The sequence below is a fragment of the Tubulanus polymorphus genome, chromosome 7 (assembly GCF_964204645.1).
Source record: "Tubulanus polymorphus chromosome 7, tnTubPoly1.2, whole genome shotgun sequence".
Lineage (NCBI taxonomy): Eukaryota > Metazoa > Nemertea > Palaeonemertea > Tubulaniformes > Tubulanidae > Tubulanus > Tubulanus polymorphus.
The window spans coordinates 5,075,694-5,095,161 of record NC_134031.1 but is presented as its reverse complement, the minus strand read 5'-3'; the positions used below and the strand labels follow the sequence as shown (position 1 = coordinate 5,095,161).

The 19,468-nt window shown below is 39.5% G+C and overlaps 1 protein-coding gene across 1 annotated transcript; it reads right to left on the bottom strand.

The window, feature by feature from the left end:
* Nucleotides 1–8,395: 8,395 nt before the first annotated feature.
* Nucleotides 8,396–15,359, bottom strand: LOC141908540 (E3 ubiquitin-protein ligase TRIM45-like). Its single transcript, XM_074798634.1, has 5 exons — nt 14,141–15,359; nt 13,014–13,143; nt 12,591–12,705; nt 12,028–12,154; nt 8,396–8,529 (listed from the first exon to the last, which is right to left on the bottom strand). The coding sequence occupies exons 1-5, from the start codon at nt 15,357–15,359 to the stop codon at nt 8,396–8,398; spliced, it is 1,725 nt and encodes a 574-aa protein (XP_074654735.1).
* Nucleotides 15,360–19,468: the final 4,109 nt, after the last annotated feature.

The following is a 19,468-nucleotide window of genomic DNA, read 5'->3' as shown; positions in this document are numbered from 1 at the left end:
GATGCGCACTGCGTCATCAATATTGGCGCTTCTCAATAATAATTTCAATTGTAAATATTGACGCTTATTTTGTTATTGAATGAATTTCACGACTTGTTATTTTTCTATTGAATGAATTTTCACGTCTTTTTAATAATTTTGAATGGATATGCACTACATCATCAATATAAGGGCTACTGGTTACCAGTTGCTGGTTAGTTGTTGATATTCTAACTTCAGTTTGTACATCAGATTTAGCTCCAAGCTATTTTCTGGATTCATAATGAACTTCCAATGAGGCATCTAAGTCGCAGACCGTTAAAACTTATGTAGACCGCACCCCCCCCCCAAAAAAAAGAAATAAGCGTATTTCCCCTAGCGTACCACATCGACGTAGACTCCGTTTAAAATCGGTGCACTAAGATAACCGCTTAATAGTCAATGAATTCAAAAAAAAACTTCTTTAACGATTTCTTAATGATTTTTTTTTTCATTCTTAATGCGATGGGCGGAGTCTGCGGTATTGACCAGCCTCCAAAGTACATACTGCTTCAAATCTAAACTTGTAAACATACCTTAAAGCCAGGGTAACGAACAATTAGCACTGAACATAAGACAATACGGGATATCGACAAATTCAATTTCTAGAATTTCTGGTGTGATGGAGCTAGCAGAACCGGAAATCGGAACCTAGATCCACCATGTTTTAGTTCATTTGCACTAAGCATCTCTCGCTTCAAGCTTTTAGTAAGCGTTATTTTACTAGCTATACGACGCTACGCTCAATCCTTTTAACTCGATTGAGTTAGAAAATCGTCATATCTTGAATTGATAGCCTTGATTACGGGCACTAAACGTATAAGACGAAACGTCGTTAGGGGCTGATCAGAAATGTACATAATAAGCCTACATAGCGTTAATGTTTTGAAAACATGCTTCTGGTGCTTACCAGCCTACACCATAGTCAGTCGTTAAACGATCGAGCTCACAAACATTTCCCGATTTTCAAATGCCATTATTCATCTTTCTTTTATCATTTTTCTTTTAGATACGACGGTTAGTGAAAACTGCGACGGTTTGGTGGAATCGATTATCTTCGATAGAAATCGCAAGGCCACGGTAATGACCGATCGATTGCGCTCTTTAAGAAACCGCGAATGAGAAATAACGGTTACGATCGATTCGGTGGCCGCTGCACTCTCTTCTATTGAATGCTCTCTAGATCTCGGCAGCGATAGAGAATAACCTCGTCAGGAGACATTTCTTCTGATGGGTGAAATCCAGATGATATTTCGTAGATCGATCGCTATCCGTTAACAAGGCCGACTTCGGTTATCATATTTTAGTCGACTATTTACGAAGTGTAATTTGAAATGTCAGTTAGTCCGGATTCGTTGTCCGAAAGTACCGAATAACAATGTGACGAACTTCTGGTCGGAGCTAATAATCGGACACATTTTACAGTATGGGCCATCTTGGAACTGCGTATGTCCGAACTACTGCGACTGTGCTCCGTTGCGTGGCTTGCTATTTTTCGGGCTATAGTTTAGACTCGATTTCGGAATTAGTCGATGAGAGGCCGGAACCTTAAGCATTCCACAGTATCTGATACTCCAGAATCCATATACTATCACAGGACTCACCAAATATGATATACTTTCATTCTACTGATCAGATATCGATCATAGATAATTGATTCATTTAAGAGAAAAGTTCATTCAGATTTAATCGAAATGTAGAAGGAAATCGAACGCGGACCACCAACTATCTTCTAGCGAACCTGGCGGATCCTCGCCTGCCACGAGTGGAATCCTCGATTGCCACAGTAGCACTGCGGGTACCCCATTGATTTGCAAATATTCGATTAACTGCGATAACCGTAGTTTTCCACGGTTGAGCGCTGTCGTTGCATTTCAAACTAGTTCTAAGATGGCAGACGCTGGGATATGTTTACCATAGAACTCTAGTGCGTTCGATTTTTAGTTCCAACTGTAAAGGGACTGTTCTCGACTATATTGTTATGGGACTACAATCTCCACCAGTTGTTTTGTCACTGCGATTCTCTAACAGTTGGTGTGTGACTACTTTCACCAATGTTGTTGACCGGCTTGTCTATTTGTCCTCAGCTATCTCCTTTCTCGACTGAATATAAGTTGAAACGTGGTTTCTTCTTCTTAGTGTAAGTAAGTGCAGTTATAAATGCAGTTATTTCAATTGAGTCGACATTGTCATATCGGGATAGCCCCATATCCATGATATCCATTTCTGGGTCTCATATTCCACGTCGACTATAGTTCTATTAATTCTATAGTACATTTATGATAACATTGGGGACCCAGTTCCACGGTTTATGAGTTAAGATCTAACTCGGAGTAAACTCAAAGAACTAATTTCAACTCAAGATTAACTCTAACTCTTTACTGTGGAACTGGATCCAGACCAGGAAGCTCAAAAGCCTAGTTCAGTTTCGACCGCGCAAGACCGCCATCTGATGGGTTATCGGCTACGTTGGCACAAATTATCCATTCGGATAGATAACGTTAAGAAACTAAAATTCTCAAAACTAACGAAATAACTAATTTCTGATTACAAAAATCAATGATAGAACCGTTCTAGGTTCTGCTTACCTCATCTTTGTGGAGTTTTGAACGCATTAGCGAGAACAACTTGGCCAAAATCGCGGCGAATATTCCGAAACCGATGATAGCTCCGACTGTGGTCCAATTTCCTAATGTTTTATGCACGCCAGTCGAGACCGTCACATTCCCGTGCACGATAGATCGACAGGCCGCCACGACTGGCGACATGGTAGCCATAATATCAGTTTGTCAATCAATAATCAACTATTCTTCCTTGAAATCGTAAATAGCTCTTTAAATTTCAATTTTTCTTCTAAATTCGTAGAAGCGTGCCTTCACAGGCGAGTTATTTACTACGAACTTAAACATTATTCACACATTTTCGCGCCACGTTAAAACGCTACGAACAACATCCACCACACCTTATCAGTCTTACGAGTCATTTAATTCGCTCCGAAGCCGGAAAGACACGGATCCATTTATATTCGCTGCCACGAATTATCCACAGCTCCGATATTGTCCTCGAAAGCCTAAGCGTGAGCACGAACACGCAATAAATACAATTGATACGGTATTAATTCATCACTTTTTGTAGGTTGTATCACCGCCGACATCATACGGCATCGAATTGTATTGAAAAGGGAAAGAACCGACGACTGCGGCTTCAAAAGCGAAGTTTCTTTCCGTCAGATAGTTATCGTTGTTACCTGACGTGCGACGGAAGTAATTCGGCGAAATTGCAATTACGACAATCTCGTGCTTTCATAACAAATTTTCTCGTCCTTTCGAATTCTTTCCAATTATATTGTCATCAAAGGAATTGGAATTTAGCGTCGCGATGGTTGTCGAATTGATGCCGTTTCTAAATTCCGTGTTTCATCCGCCAGATTCGTTTATCTTCCGTTACTGAAAACAACTGAATGTATCAATCAACATGTATTGAACCTTAATGATATTAAAAACCAAAATTTTCAGTTATTTACTTCGATTTAAACAAAAAAAATCTATCAATTCGACAGATCATCCAACTATATCTGTACTTAATTTCTTATTTTGAAATCAAACCCGGTTTTAAATTTTCTTCAACTATCAAATCCCCTATTTTGTTCCGACAAGTATGTTGGGTTTGCACAAGGGGCACCAAAATCAATCCATCAGTTGCATACGGGGATAATCCTCATTTCAAATCAAAGACTGAATAGCTTTTTACGAGTGATTTACGACGGACCATTTTTTACTTTCTTAGGCTTTAGTTCGATGGCTGTATTTCATTCATTGGCGGCTTGTCCTTTTAGTACATGTTTTCAAGATATCCTGCGACTTTACGTAATATCGATTATCGAATACAATCAAAGATTCGACGGAACGGTTGAAAACAAATATACATAATATCAGCTTCCTTTCAGAACTCCATATGGATAATCTATTAGTTGGGCGACTGATCTTTCTTTAGAAACTTCGTCACCGTGGACGAAATTAACGAAAATCGAATCGATGATCTGATTCAAACTATATTCGTCCGAATTCGCGCTATGGAGGTTATTTCAGTGTGTGCTTGATCGAATATATACACACTCACCGAGACCAAAACATCTTGCCAATGAATAAATGCACAACTTTCTAATAGCACTTTCTATGAGTGTCATCAATCTGCTTGATACTTTGATACTTTCTCAGTTTGTATCAAAAACAGTACCGATTTTTGGTCCTTAAAGTCCTGAAAAATTATTGGTTTTCGGCATAAATTCACGCAAACGTGTCATCTATACCGCAAAACACTATATTTGCGGACCAGTTTATGAGTAGTTTATTACAGTGGTATTATCTTTAATCCGAGGGCTAACTTATTTTCCAATGAGTTAGCCCCTCGGATAGAGTTAATACCGGTCTATAAAACCGTCCAGAAATTATCGTGCGTACCACCAACCCACCGATGACGCCCTGTATAAAGGGTTTTTGCGCGTAAGCTTTGAATGAATTACTTATGGCTAAATCAAATTAAAGACTGCAGAAGCGTCAGGGGGACATGTTCAAAAAAGATGAGGTTTATTCTGAGTAGGTAAATCGGTTTTATCAGTTATAAGTGAGGTTTCAGTAGGTTTATTCAGGGTTGAGAAATGAGTCTCCGGGACGACTTCTTGCAACAAAGAGATACAAATTAATTGTAATTTAAAATAAAACCGCGACTATATTACATCATTCAACCGCGATTATATTACATCATTCAATATAAATGATTACACGTTTTTCATCTTTATTCTCGCGTTATCTTTATGTGTCGTTTTATCAGTATAATATCCATAGCGTCAATAGATTTCAACTATTTTAGTAGGGTAATCATATTTTGCGGTACTACGGATGGAAATTGGTTGTAATGAACCCTAAACGGGAACAAAAACAATTCATCGTATCTCTGTTTCATCGAAATACGCCCAATCGCTTAAAACGTGGAATGGATTGAAAATGTTGAAATTGAAACTAAATTTACAAAATATAGATTATAGTGGATAATCCGCCTATTATTTCACGTTGATGGATTGACATCGTCTTTACTGATTGATATAGTAATTTGAAAAAAACTTACCCATTACTTAGTCGGAATGTCTTATCAGACCACAGGCAAGAGCGCGAGCCAGTGTAGGGTTGAAGATGATGTTGCCGGTATTTTACGCGTGTTGAACGACAAGATCTAACAATTTTTGAGCTTATTTAATAGCATGCGACGTAGAATGCGTGACGGTCATTACTTCTACCTACGTCAATTCCTGCCTACCGTACACGGGGTCGCAATACGGCCACGTAACCCGTCGCATTCGCGGCCGCCGCGCAAGCCTTACCGCGTTGATAATTTTGCAATGATTGGATTATTTTGATCAATATGAATTAGTTATCCGTCGGCGGTTCTGGCGATGATGCTCCCCTTTCAAAGACGAAATATAATGAACTCGGTATTGAGTGATAAAAGCGATTATACGAACTCATTTGATACAGGTTTCTTCATTTGGCAGAACAAAATCCGACTGCACTGTTCTGAAGGTAAATTTACAGAAATCGATGGGCCGTTTTAACGCCGATTCACCAACAGAAGGTTGATACTAAAATCCACCTGAAATCAACCAGACGTTCTACGTCAAAGCGCGCCAGAGTTAGCAGAAATCTATCGACACAGACACTGATTTCACGACTGAAATGTCAAACGTAGATTCTGAGAAATTCGTCGGCTGTTACTTAAGCTAATTTGTAGAAAGACAAGGTCGAACAAAACAAGAGTTTCCAGATATCCAACGAGACTGTTTTCGCGCTATGATTTTAGCGATAGAAATTTAAGCGACTGCAACAGACGTTTGGTCATGGTTTGCAGGAAATAAATCCATCCATAATCTTGATACGCAGGTCAAATTTGAGTTTCAGGGAAATCTATCCACTGAAATTCTAATGCTTATTGTTCCAAAAGCTCAGACTTTTTCAGAAATTCTCTCGCTATCTAGTTTTCGGTGAGTTTAGATTAAAAGAAAAGTGAGAAAACCGAACAATGAGTCATCCTGTTCCGAGTCTGGTGTCAGAATTATAGAAGTACGCAGACGATGACTTCGTGTGAGGAGAGACTATATCGTTTGATCCGAGCCCGTGTGTGTCTCATCGAGCTCGTCTGTCGTTTGAAGTATTCAATCTACGAATCGCCGCGCATCGACAAACGGTAAATATTTATTCTGTTGCAGCGGCTTTTGATAAGATTTAATAACAATAAGAAACCGGCGAGCACACTTCGATCGCGCCGGTATCGACGAACTTTTAAAGATCACCGATCTCGTATCTGGTGTCGTTTGGTTGGTTACCGAGTCACGTCGTGTGGAGCGAGACGCATCGCCGCGGCGTACTTACGTGTTTATCATTTCACCGCGCCAAGAATTTATGTTTCCTCGGGCGCTGTTTGTACGAGGTAATAAAATCATTCCGGCTAAACGGACGCGTCGACGAAGTGACGCGGTTAAATTGACGGATTATCAGGTCGTAGAAATGTGCTTAAGGATAGATTACCCTACGAGCATTCAGTCACGTAGCCTAATTTCCCTTTCCCCTGCAGATACATTTGGAAGTCCTGACACAGAGTAGAATCGTTTGTAAGATAGGCCACCTTTAGTATCACCAAAGCAAACGCCTACTAGCGATTCTAACTACATTCAAACTGAAGTCGTCATCAGTTAGTCGTCACATCACCAATGAATTCTCTATTTTGTGTAATAACTTCCATTTTCAATTTGAGTAGCATGCCTGATCCGCACGAATCGATTCGCCGACTAGAAAATCACATCCATTGGCAAACCGGGCAAAGTTCTTGGCCTAACACTCGGGCTCAGTCAAACACGCCATTCCGGGGATGGTCGGAATTGCGAATTACGCAGATAAGGAACCACACCCTGTTACAAGTGACTGTATCCTCGCACCATTTATCATCATCCACATTAATTTCCATTAGACTTTTGCTAATGAGACTCAATCAGCTTCTGAGAACTCGACAAATTGAATTTTCGTTTATCAAATTTACGATCATAGGACTTTATAATCTATAATCTATTTGTGCTGGCGGAAACTTGTGTGTGGAAAAAATATCCGATTCCTGTTTGGAAGGGGCAATTACCACTGAAATCAAAATATATTGTCACTCTTCTTTATTGAAAAACGAAACAAAAGAATCATGCCAATCAAATAAATCAAAAAAAGATTCCAAATCATGAAATTGAAGTTACATTCAAAATGTTAAACGTCTAGGGAGTGATTTTACGAATCAATATTGACCATGACTCAGGGGCTGAATCGAAATTGAATTGATTTAACTCCCTGAGGCCGGTTTTATAGCACTGGATCCAGTTCTAGAACTAATTCAACACTCTGGGGATTACACGTGTTTACCTTTAGAGTACGATGATACAATGGTTGGTTGAAATGCCAGAATTCATTGACGATCATTAAAAATTGAATAGCTTATTAGAACATTTGATGAACAGGTAATTTCACAAATATTTTATGCTATGATTTGACTAACAGCTCATTTCAGGTTTGAGGCTCGTGAAGTTGTGAGTAATCAACAATATTTTCTAAACCGGGTCCGAGCCCTACCGAAGCATCTTCGTGCATTTTTGTTCAAGTCGAAAAACGATCGAACGATTAAGCTTCCATTCGACGCCTGAAAAATTGTTTGCTCTATCTGTCGAGACGAACATCGCCGTTGAGGAAAGTCCATACTTCAAAATCCAGATCCTCACTTCAAATTTGAGGATGCCGAATACTTCACGAATAAAGTACCTGACTATGGCACTAGACCTAAGTTATAAAGTTGTATTGGTGATTCCACTAGGAAATGTTAATGTGTATACCGTATTCAAGAGACTGGTGCACCCTGGCTATTGCACCTGAATACTGGTCATTTGAAAACATTGCAAGGTTACCGTTTCGCATATTTTATCATATTATATTGAAAAACGATGAAGATATATCATATCATGATATGAGGAGAAAATAAGTTATGGTTATATAGTCAACATAGCTGGGACCTACTAACTGAATATACAGTGTCGACCGTGCTAGGTAGTTTTCGAGCAAATTCATTTGGGAAAAGCCACGTGGAAGCTTCTTTTACATTTTTCGACTCAAAAATCGTAAAGTTATGAAATATGACTAGAAGAAGCGGTCCATTAATTCAGCCACCGAAGTCGGACATCTTCAAATATGCCATCGTAATTTAAGAAACCACTTATCGTGTCACGCAGACGTGAATGGAATACGATCGCCAACGAATTGAGGTTAGCTCATAGTCGAAACGGGCACAGTAGCAGATACTATAACGTGATTTGTTGAACTGTCCCGTGATAGGGCTTCGAACATTCGGAATTGTGTGCCAATTTGCCGCAGCATGACCAGTGCTTCTTGCCGGGATGTCCGGTGTGTCCATGGCCACAGCCACGAAATCCACCTGAAATCACAAAAAAAACAGCCACGTGGTTTAAGTTCATTATACGCTAGGTATGGAAATATTGAATATCTATATACCACACGCGTTTGTTAGTGTGTGTTATGATATTATGAAATCTAAACCCATGATTATGCAGACAAGACCGCACACTTAGACATTTAGAAATTCAATCAGCAACTACTGTCGGTTTTGCACATTAGCCATCCATTTCGGTAGACCGTGATCACTCGAAGACTTCTCGTAATTCGTGCAATCAACTAGCAAAATATGAGCCGGAAGAAAATGTCAATGTTATTTGAAATCGGATGATATAAGTGCGACTATTTTTAAAACCGCGCTGAAGTTCCCGTGACGCCGCCAGCGCTTTATTTGCGGAATCATTTAGGTAATCGGAGATGAGAACTCTTACCAAGACGTTTAAGGGATAGATTGCGCAACAGTCTTTTTTATAGCTTCGACGCTTTGAATCTATGGGCGTGTAGTATTTCGAGAGGTACGTCGGTACAAGATGGCGCCATTGATGTGCAGAAGTACCTTAAAAGCCCAACGCGCTAGATCTTGATATAGAAAATTGCCACTCTTATTTATTGGATTGAATGATTTTATTTGATTTTATCGCCATTACAAACCCCCAACACCACTGCCGGGAACAAAACAGGGTTTGATTTTGTACAAATAAATATAATATATATGTTGGATGATGAGTCGAGTTTACATAATCTTTCTAAATCGATGTACCCCATACATGATATTGGAAATTTCGGTTCTGGTTCGCGAAGACAATTTTCTGACTAGCCTGAACCGGCAACCGACGGATTTGGTGGTCATTTTGGCAGCCTGAGATGATACATGGAGATTCATTCGAATCCGTACTACGAATAGCTATGCTAAACTACGTCTTCGAAATAACTTACTTCAACGTTCTAATCGGCAAAAAATAAGAAACTGAATAGCGTAATCCAACTAAACGTGAATTCAAAAAGTAATCAAGTTTTTTAAAACATATCGACAACTTTTTGCCGAGGGACTTCGCTCTCTAAATGTCAAAGTATGTGGCGATATAATATGGACCGTATCTTAAAAGTAACACGGTTAGGCCAAAACAAGAATCACATCGATTGAGCAGAAAAATTGATCAAGCGCAAACAAGTAATCAAGTTTTAAAAACTTATCGACAACTTTTTGCCGAAGGACTTCGCTCTCCAAATGTCAAAGTATGTGGCGACATATGAATTCGACGTAATGGTATGGACCGCTTAAACGTAGTATGATAATACATACTAGCCTTGGCCAAAGCAAGAATCATATCAAGCCGAAAAAGAGATTAAGCGCAAACGAATAAATGAGCTGGCGCTAAGCAACTTCGATTCGAAATTTTCACCCGCAATTCGTTTGCCAAAAGGTTCGTTAGGGTTAATGGAATCTGCCAAGGTTGGTAAGGTCACGGTTCTAGAATAATCGGTTCTTCGTTTATAATGTATATTGTAGATGCGATATATATTGCTGACGCGATGCTGCGCGAATTAATACTGATATTGGTCAATTGAGTATATACAAACATGACACATGCATATCGATGAATAGATATCAAATTTCATCGCCATTATGCGTAATGCACGGTAAACTGAAATGGAAACGCGGGATATTCATGTCGTTTCGGAAAGGTAAATGATGAAATCTATATGTACGATAAATGATTTTATTGATCGACGGTTAAGCACGTCCAGTTTATCACCATACAGCGCACTGATTCCGACCAAATTCATAATATAAATGGGCCCGGAAAAATTTTTAAAAATTTTGAAACACTAAAACTATCTATTTCTTTCTAATACAAAAATATCACTCCAAGAACAAAAAAAGAGAGTTGGAAAGTGATTTTCGATAGAATTCGACTATACGACTATACCATAATAGTTATTAGCGCAAGGATCATTTTAGAATATCACCGTCAAATGTCACTGCCATTCCAATTATAATTGTAATTGCTTGTAATGTCCTCTGGACCTTAGCATGTATTTATTTTGTATATCATTGACTTGTTTAATAAAATTAATTTGTACTGAAAAAAAAAAAATTAGAATATCTTTATTCATAGTGAAGGATTATAGCGTGGGGATTCTTCATCATCTTTTCGACACGAACAGAACTGTTTCATCAATATGGTAATGAAAATCACTTGGTTTTTTTCGTAACATTATTAGGGAGAAACACGGAACAATATTGCATTCTACCGGTGGTTGTTTTCCCCGTTGGGATTCTCGTAGTTTCGTGTCTGATTTCAGAATGTGCGTAAATGGCTTTTTAATGCGTTGATAAGCCGATCAGTCAGGCAAATTTCCCCTCGACGACAAAAGTCGATTTTACGCGCGGTCACAATTCGCATTATAGCTCGCCTTAAAATGTGAGCACGAAGATTAACAATACGATGAACAATACGAATCTTTCGGGATGAATCTTAGCCGCGTTTTACTTTTGTATTAGGAGTGGAAAATAAATTACGAAATTTCATGGAAATACGTATAGAATTATATGGTATACATTTATTACTCGACACAGTTGGCAGTCAAATGGAGATGGTGGAATAATAGCACGGAAATGATATACTTTATACGAAGAAGGCTCATTTTCGGAGATTTATGCGGTTCGATAGCCCTGCAAAGGAACTTGAGAAGGGACTATAGGTATTTTAATAAAAAGTATCCTTATTTCTCGTTTTGATTCAACGAAATTATTTTCAGAGTTTCAGGGTTTTGTTCACAACAACATTTTACACATAATAGATAAGGATGAAAAAATGCCACACAAAATCTGCCATTTGGTTTTTTGCAGTTTTTGATCTTTTAATGGTGTTGTTCTTAATTGAAAAAATATTTTTGTTGATTTTGTCCAAGAACATATCAATATTGAGACGCACATGAATTTCAAATTATATATTGATATTCTCCTGCAATATATCTTAGATAAAATAATACAGGAATATAGCCGCAAAGCAGCGATGACTGGTTTTCTGCATTGAATCGGTTACTTTGAACCAATAAATTCGTATTGAATGTATTTTTCCGAATCATAGTCCGTAGCCAATCGGAGCTGCTATCTATCCTCGACGGAAAGAACATGGTACCATTGACAGCCGCCGATTCACCACAATAGCAGGCTAATTAGTGAGGGCAAACTAACGGTTTTTGAATACAACACAGTGAAGTAGCTATAAAAAAATCAATTTGTCACTTATTGATCTTTTCCGTATCCATGACTAGATATAAGTATACTGAGGTCTTCGCTAAAATATGATACCACTTGAAAAAAAATGAACCAATTAGGTAGTTATAATTTGAGAGTGCGGCTATTATACTGGTAACACATAGATGATAATTTAGCTAGGTTTTTCAATGTATTGCGTCCTTGGAATTCATAAGTTCGTTATATTTGGGTACATGTAACTAGCCTACTGCTGCCACCTCGGGGCTAGCGAAAAAAAACCGATTCCTTACGAACCTAGCATCGTGCCTCCACATCCGCACGCGACGTCTCTTCTACCGGAAGTCGAGCAAAACGTACAACACTGGTAAATACCCGTATGTCGGCGCCGTTTGGGCTTAATGTTTACTGAATACGGGCTATCCTACAATACAAGTGCATCGAAATAATTCGGTTATATTCGAACTAAGTCTCATTTTTAAAATTTACTCGATAGATTGTGAATTTAACTACAAGAGAAAAATGCAGATTTTAAAAAGAGATTTCTACGAAGCATCCGCAGACGGCCGGTATCACCGAGCCCACTCAGAGGGTAGAAAGAAACGTACGACTAAGATGATGGACAATTTCTCAATGGTACGGCGACGTTGATATATTTTCCTATAATCCTAAGGAAGGTTTTGTTTCACATTTCCCATAAAAGTAATGATATAATTAGGCCAACAAAGAGCGAAAGAATCTATCACGTATTCAAGTTGTTGGTATCTATTTAAGTTCAATTCATAAAACCCCTTGAAGATTTCAATAATTCTCATATTATACGGATCGAATGCGCTATCTACATCCAACTGCCATCGTACCTTGATGTGTTGTCCATCAACCGTTACGTTCAACACGAAACGACCTTGACACTGGGGAGTGAACGTCAAGGTTAACAATCCGTGTTCGTCGAACGATCGAATCAGCGGGATTGTTCTGAAATGAAAAAATGTGGACATTAATTTTACAAGTTAGTACGAAGGCCAAGAGAATTAGAAATATATTTGCAGAAATTTGTAGAACTCATAGAAGTCGTGGTTACTAACAAATTGATACCTTGTTTCTCATTTCTGCTGCATTTAAAAGTTAAACCGGTCGGCCGCCTATATACCTGTACATTGCTTTTTAAAAAATCACGATCAAGCTTAACATAACAAACCCGGCAGATATAGAAATGAACTGATTTGAAATTTTATTGCAGTTTACAAAATAACCCGGCCGATTAGGAGAAATTCTAGCCTTACTTGTTTTTGTTTTCTTTTGAATCCAGCGTGGTTTTGACGACTGACGAATGATGAACTATTTTGTCACCTTTCTGGTCGACGGTTATCAGCGTAATTTGACAAGTTTGATCCTCGCGGCACGTCTGCAGATCTACAGACAATGAAAATAACGAATTATTTCTGTTTAGAACGCAATTGAATAATCATAACATACTCATATCATCCCCGATCTCGACCAGTTTTGCCTGAACCAGACAGGCTTTGATCAAACATCTGAATGACTTTGGCACCCAAAAAATCTAAATTCAAAATGTAAAAGGACCAATAAGTATTCAATGCCAATAGATGCGAAAAAACAAACTTTGGCTATCTTGCAATCTCACTTACGCATACGGAGTTAGTACTATAAACCCCTGCAGGTAACTATTTTGCCCTTTATTTTCTGTAAATACAGCAAGCGGCGAGGATTAAGATTTTGCGCTTTTAACATACGGTAAGAATTAACTTACCCCGCAAAAGAGCAAACAAACTAAAGCCACAAAAATAGTCCCGCGGCTCAAAGGAGAACGAGCTAATCGACGTTTGAAATGTACGAATGTATCAGAAAGTGTCAAATCTATTTCAGATTTTTACACGGGAAGTACCGTCTACAATACATGTACTATTAGAATACAATGATAGAAATGAAATTCTAAAAAAGAGAATGCGGTATATCCCACCATAACAAATCCAAAGGCCGATCCAAACTCGGTAGAATCCGGTTAAACTCACTAAGTCGTCATCGGCTGCATCGCATTTACTTAGCCAGTTTGACTGTATCACTATTTAAACGGTTTAGATTGACTCCGTGTTATCCCGTGATGGATACGCTATATACCCCTATAAATTTAGAGCCATTGGCTGATGAGGGTTAAAATTTTTAATGTGGCAAGTTAGGATACTATCTCCGTCTGTAGAATGGCGAGAGTGGTGCTAAACCTCCTTATCAATGTTGCGTAAAATAGAAAATGTAAACATAAAGCTGTGAAATATCGAATATTGCCAAAACAAGCGTTGTAAATGGATGCATTTGACATCGGATGTTCATTACTTACCGAAATCGGATATGTGACATTTGCTTGGATCGACGAATTTATCGGTCAACGTACCGTACATTTTGTATCCGTCGATCGTGTCACCTTTGGCCTTGCAATCGAACTCGAGGAATTCGCAAGTGACCGGTTTGACGGGATAGTCTTGCTTGATGACGGTCAACAGCCGCGAAGCGACCAGGTTTTTCGTGTTCAACACCTCCACGTCCGAACTTTCGGCCACTAGCTGTTTCGTGAACCGGTGACAGTGGCACAAATCGGACAGGTTCTGCTGCAGGCATATCTTTTGCAGCTTCAAAGATTTGACTTTTTCGCGGCAGATCGCGTCCAGTTTGTCAAGCAGGCGATTACGATATTCCTCGATTGCTGTGACGTAACTATCCATGAATTCGTTTATCTTATCCTCCATTTCTTCGGCCTTCGCGAGAACCAACTCGCGCACATTCTGTACCGTATTCAGCGCCCCCTGTAGGCGGGATTTTACCGGATCGAGCTTCTCACCGAGACTTCGTACGATGGATCTCTGCTCGTCGGCGCATTCGCTGATGAAGTCGTAATTGTGGTCGCGATGCGTGACCAGTACGCAATCTCGGCAGACCAATTTTTGGCAAGTGCAGCAAAAAAGATTCAACGCTTCGGAGGCGTGCTTCCGACAAAACAGAACCTTTTTCGCCATCGCTGGAAATGTACTGGTCGTTGAATCTTCATCTATTGTAACTATGGTGTGATTACAGGTCAGACGTTGTCGTTTATGAGCCTCTGTACAAACGCTGCACATGTTTTCCTCGCAAACCGCGCAGAAGGCCACGGCCTCCTGGGCGTAGGTGCACAGGCTGCAATAAACGATAGATCCAGCGGTGTCATTTTTCTCCAACAAATCCAGCAAAGCTATTTTATTCTTCGCGAGATGGTTTACCGGTAGATGTTCGACTTGTTTAGGTACTTGAACTTCGGTGTCGCAGACCGGGCAGAGTATATCGACTACGTTACAGACCACGCTGGGAGTGCCGTATTCGATATCCTCGACCGAGCTGCCGTCGAGGTCGCCGCGGCTCGAGTCGCCGCTTTCGCGTGAGCTACTGCTGTCCGAGCTTTCGTGTCGAATTCGCTTATCTTCGCCGTCGCTGCCGTGTTTGATCTCGAAAGGGTCCACCTTGCTGATGCACTCGGCGCAAAATGAGTGCAAACACGGAAGCAAGCGCGGATCGTCGAAAATGCGACCGCATAGATCACAGTGCAGTTCTTCCTCGGCCGCCTTCGAAATACGATCCGACATTTCTACATCGATTTTAAACGTAAATCGCGAAAAATATTTTCAATTCCCTCGTACGTAGCCTTTCAGTATAAAAAAGACCGAGTGATATTTTTACGAATCTACGAAATCCGTTAAGAAAAATCTACTGAAACATCGCATTTTCTTAGTTTTTAGTTACAAGATTATCGGCATATGTCGTTTTCGCCTTGATTACATCGTTGAGATCGTAAACATACGTTCGTTTAATAACTAGGATTTCTGAAAATCCGTCCAGACGTAGCAAATAAAGACTTAACTCGAATGTTAACTGTATAGTTCAGCTGAGATGCAACTATAAGCGCAGAGTTCTGTAGAAAGTCAGCTGCGTTTAGGAAACGCTCGGTGGTGTCCCGGGTTGCTTCATCTCGCTTGAATGAACTTGCTATTTTCCCATGTTATCTGAAGTAAAAAATGTAAGCAAATTAGGGAAATATATGTATTTCGTATTCACATGAATTCCAGGTATGATATCATAGAATTGAATTCGTTGCAATTTCCAATTCTAAATATAAGATATTTTGTCACTTTAGGTATATATTATATAGTACGTGTGATTTTGTGTAATGCGGGTCTGGAAAAGAAAAAATCCATTATACGCCTAGAACAGCTACTACCATTGTCCAACCGATTACGAACGTGAAACTCATCATATCGAATAGAATGAAGAGAACGGTCTCTGATTGCGTTCTGAATATCATAGTGTGAATAACCTAGAGAAGGGATGCGGTGCAATGTCAGTCAGACCTTGGAGTAATCATTTGAATTTATCCGAAGAATTTTAGCTTGGTTTTCAGATTACGCCTCTCAATGCCTTCAATCCGACCAAATGAACCGAACGTATAGCTATCGGGCTGCGTAGATAAAGATACATTTCCTGAACATTTTGATTTCTTAATAATAAAAGAAAGTTATAATGTATTTCATAAGCATATCTTTAAATGTACGTGTAAGTCTTTTCGAGGTTTAATTCGAAATTCGGGATTCAACTTGTGATTTTGGTCGTAGAAATTGTGGTTTTTTTAGATTCACCGCAATCTCATTTGTTCCTTTAAGCTGCTGTAATTTTCATTATTAAGTTGCCAGTGCTATCGAGATAAATCCTATTGGCGTGATTTCTTTCTACGAAATATTTAGCAATTACTTACCTAATGTCCTTCGTTTTGGTGTTCACTACTAAAAAACCAATGAGATATATTTGCACCCTCGGTAATTCTTAGAACAAGACAATCCTTCCGAACTCTGCGAAACCCATGAGACTTCATTTACCAACGAAGCGATGTGTATTTTTGGCACCCTGGTTCGCTTTAAATATGAGATCGTTGATATTTACATCTTTGTCTTGTTCTACGTAAAGAAACGGTCATTAATGTTGTTTAACCAGTTTTTCGGCGTTTAACTACACATTAAAACCATTTATTCATCAGGCTGAGTTGCCACCCGAAACGTTACTAGTATAATCTGCTTTTAAACTTTAATGGCTGTATAGAAACGAAACACAAACGACCGAAGAACAGGAAAAAAATCCATGCGCGCCGAAACTAACGAAAAACGAATCGAATCGAACTGCACCGTGATAAGTAGCGATGATAAGTGAGCTAGCTTCCTACTGAGATGCTACTATAGACTTACCTTAAAACAGCTGCGAAAATAACAACTTACCTTCGATATAACCAGTCTCCAGTGCGCATTGCCTAATGAGAAAGTATCGGTACAATGCAATTTTTAATTGCTGTTAGGAAATTACGGCCGAATATGTACGCAAGAAGTCCGATAGAGCGGCGAATTTAACTGGAAATGACGCTTCTGCCAGATGTTTATTTTTACAAAAAAAGCAAAGTGTAGTTTAGTTAACTTCGCCCTTAGTTAAATGTTCATTATCGTGTTATCATGTCCAATGAAACTCGCTCTGTTAAACAGGGCTTCTGCAGCGATCAACCAAACAAAAAATATGATTTTACCTACCCTAAGTTTCCAGTTTCTAGGAGCCATTTTGTGGCGGTCTCTCGAGTTCCCGATTTGTTGCGATAATTTTCGCTCTTTTTTGAAACATAAGTTTTGATTGATTTCGAAAAGATTGTTTCGTTCCCACGAAAAATATTTCGTTTCCGCGAAAGGATTGTTTCGTTCTCAAGAAAAATTTTTTGTCAAACGAAAAACTTTTCGCTCCCAAGAAGAAGTTATATATCTCACCATGTCACCACCGGGGCTGTGTATGTTTGTATTCAAAACGGAATATCAAAGAAAACTATAGACATATTTTCATTAGAGTCAGACCTAACAGGTTGTTGAAGTGAAATGGATACGGGTTTCAAAGTAGAATTCTGACTCGAATTTCTGTCGAATAGTGAACGCACCGGTGTAAACAAACTCAATACATCGAACCAGCTGAATTAACTATCATAATACTTTGTACGGAATGAGAGATGCTGCTCGATTAACTAGGGACGGCCCTGCCTCAGTTGAACAGGACTCTCACAAAAAACAAAAAAGAGCCCCGCTAGAACTGGACCCTCACTAGTAAGCTGATACCGTAACAGGTCCACTAGTACAATGGCTCATCCCCTTTCCCTAACCTCACTACTACAGGAGTACGCATCACTGCAGGTACATCGACCCATTTTCCAAAACTATAATCCGGGAATGCTGATGGAATGTTGGATGTCAATACGTTAGATGGCATCATATGCACCATGTAGAGAGCTCAACCGACTGGATTGCTGGTTGAGATGATCGCTCGTATGTGAGTGAAATGCTAGGGCGAGGCATGTTAAAGGGTAGGTTGAGGGAAGTGTGATAGCTATCTAAAACGAAAGTGTGTCCCAGCGATACGTATCATTCTGTTCAGCTTGCTGATTCAGAAAGTCAAACGAGCGGAATATGGAAAAAGAGTCTGCAGTCTGATCCGACCAAGAAGACGATGCCGTTAGGACGTATATCAGTGTTTGACTAGTAAGATCTAGAAATTTCATAATTACTTAATTTCATTTCCCCTTGACATAAAACACGATTGCAAATAAAAGTATACAAAAGAATACAATCTTAAACCTGATCGTGAACATATAGACTAGAGTATAAACTCTAGTCTACGTACATGGTCCTTGGAAATATCTATTGCTTTTCCAAATAGGGCACGAAGGACCACGATGCAAAGCACGGCAAAAATCATCCTCCCCGGCAGGGATTCGAAACCCGGTGGCATCGCTACACTCAGCCACGGCACGAACGCCTGCCACGCTTGACTGGTTGCCGGTATCTACCTTCAGTTATCAGCTATTCTACTTTCACACCAGACCGGGTGCATGCGCAGGTTTGCCGCGCGAAAACTTGCGGCACCAATCAGATTGCTCGTTGTATAATCGCTGAGGCCAAAAAATGGGACTAATAAGACTAAAATAAAATGGGATTTATGATTGGCTAATAATGACATAATCTAAGCAGCGCATGTAGCTGCGCATTCGCTCTAGTGTAACAGGAGTTCGTACCGTGGCAATATCGATACCATTAGGTTCGAATCCCTGCTGGGGGAGAATGGGCAAAGATGCGACGATCGTACGGTTTTTCTCACTCAAGATTCATTGCATTCTTCGTGAAAAAAAATCAGAAAAAGGCGAGAGCTCAATGAATCTGTGTTGATGAAACATAATTGTCGGGGTACGACTTCATCGCGTGATACCGTGATTATTTGTCATGAAACCGCAGTTAATGATGACCTAATTATATCACTTAGCCAAATTAACCTATTAATATTTGCTTTGTCGTTAATTAAAATATCACACGCTACGACGGGCAATTTTCAGTTGAAAGAGCACGCGGTTCGTTCGCAATCAACTGCGGCCGCTCCCGTTAACGAGGATACGTATCACTGTTTTGATTGACAGCTGCCAATTATCGTGTGGTAATCATTAAAGATCGAGGAATCATCGAATGTTTAATTACTCGGTAAGTCTTGCAACCGGATAGTCCTCTCGAGATAATCGAGTATCGTTTTTAAGCACCGTATAAAAACTCCGGTGAAGAGATTCTGCAGAGCAGATCTCAACGAAGACGTTTGATTGATTGTTCAAACATGCAGGTAACAGTTCCGATCTACT

Coding starts and splice junctions, on each gene's coding strand:
- LOC141908540 (XM_074798634.1), bottom strand. CDS start 15,359: ATGTCGGATCGTATTTCGAAGGCGGCCGAGGAAGAACTGCACTGTGAT. Junction 13,144..14,140: donor CGACGGATACAAAATGTACG/GTACGTTGACCG, acceptor CATTGTCTGTAG/ATCTGCAGACGTGCCGCGAG. Junction 12,155..12,590: donor TTGATGGACAACACATCAAG/GTACGATGGCAG, acceptor CTTGTATTGTAG/GATAGCCCGTATTCAGTAAA.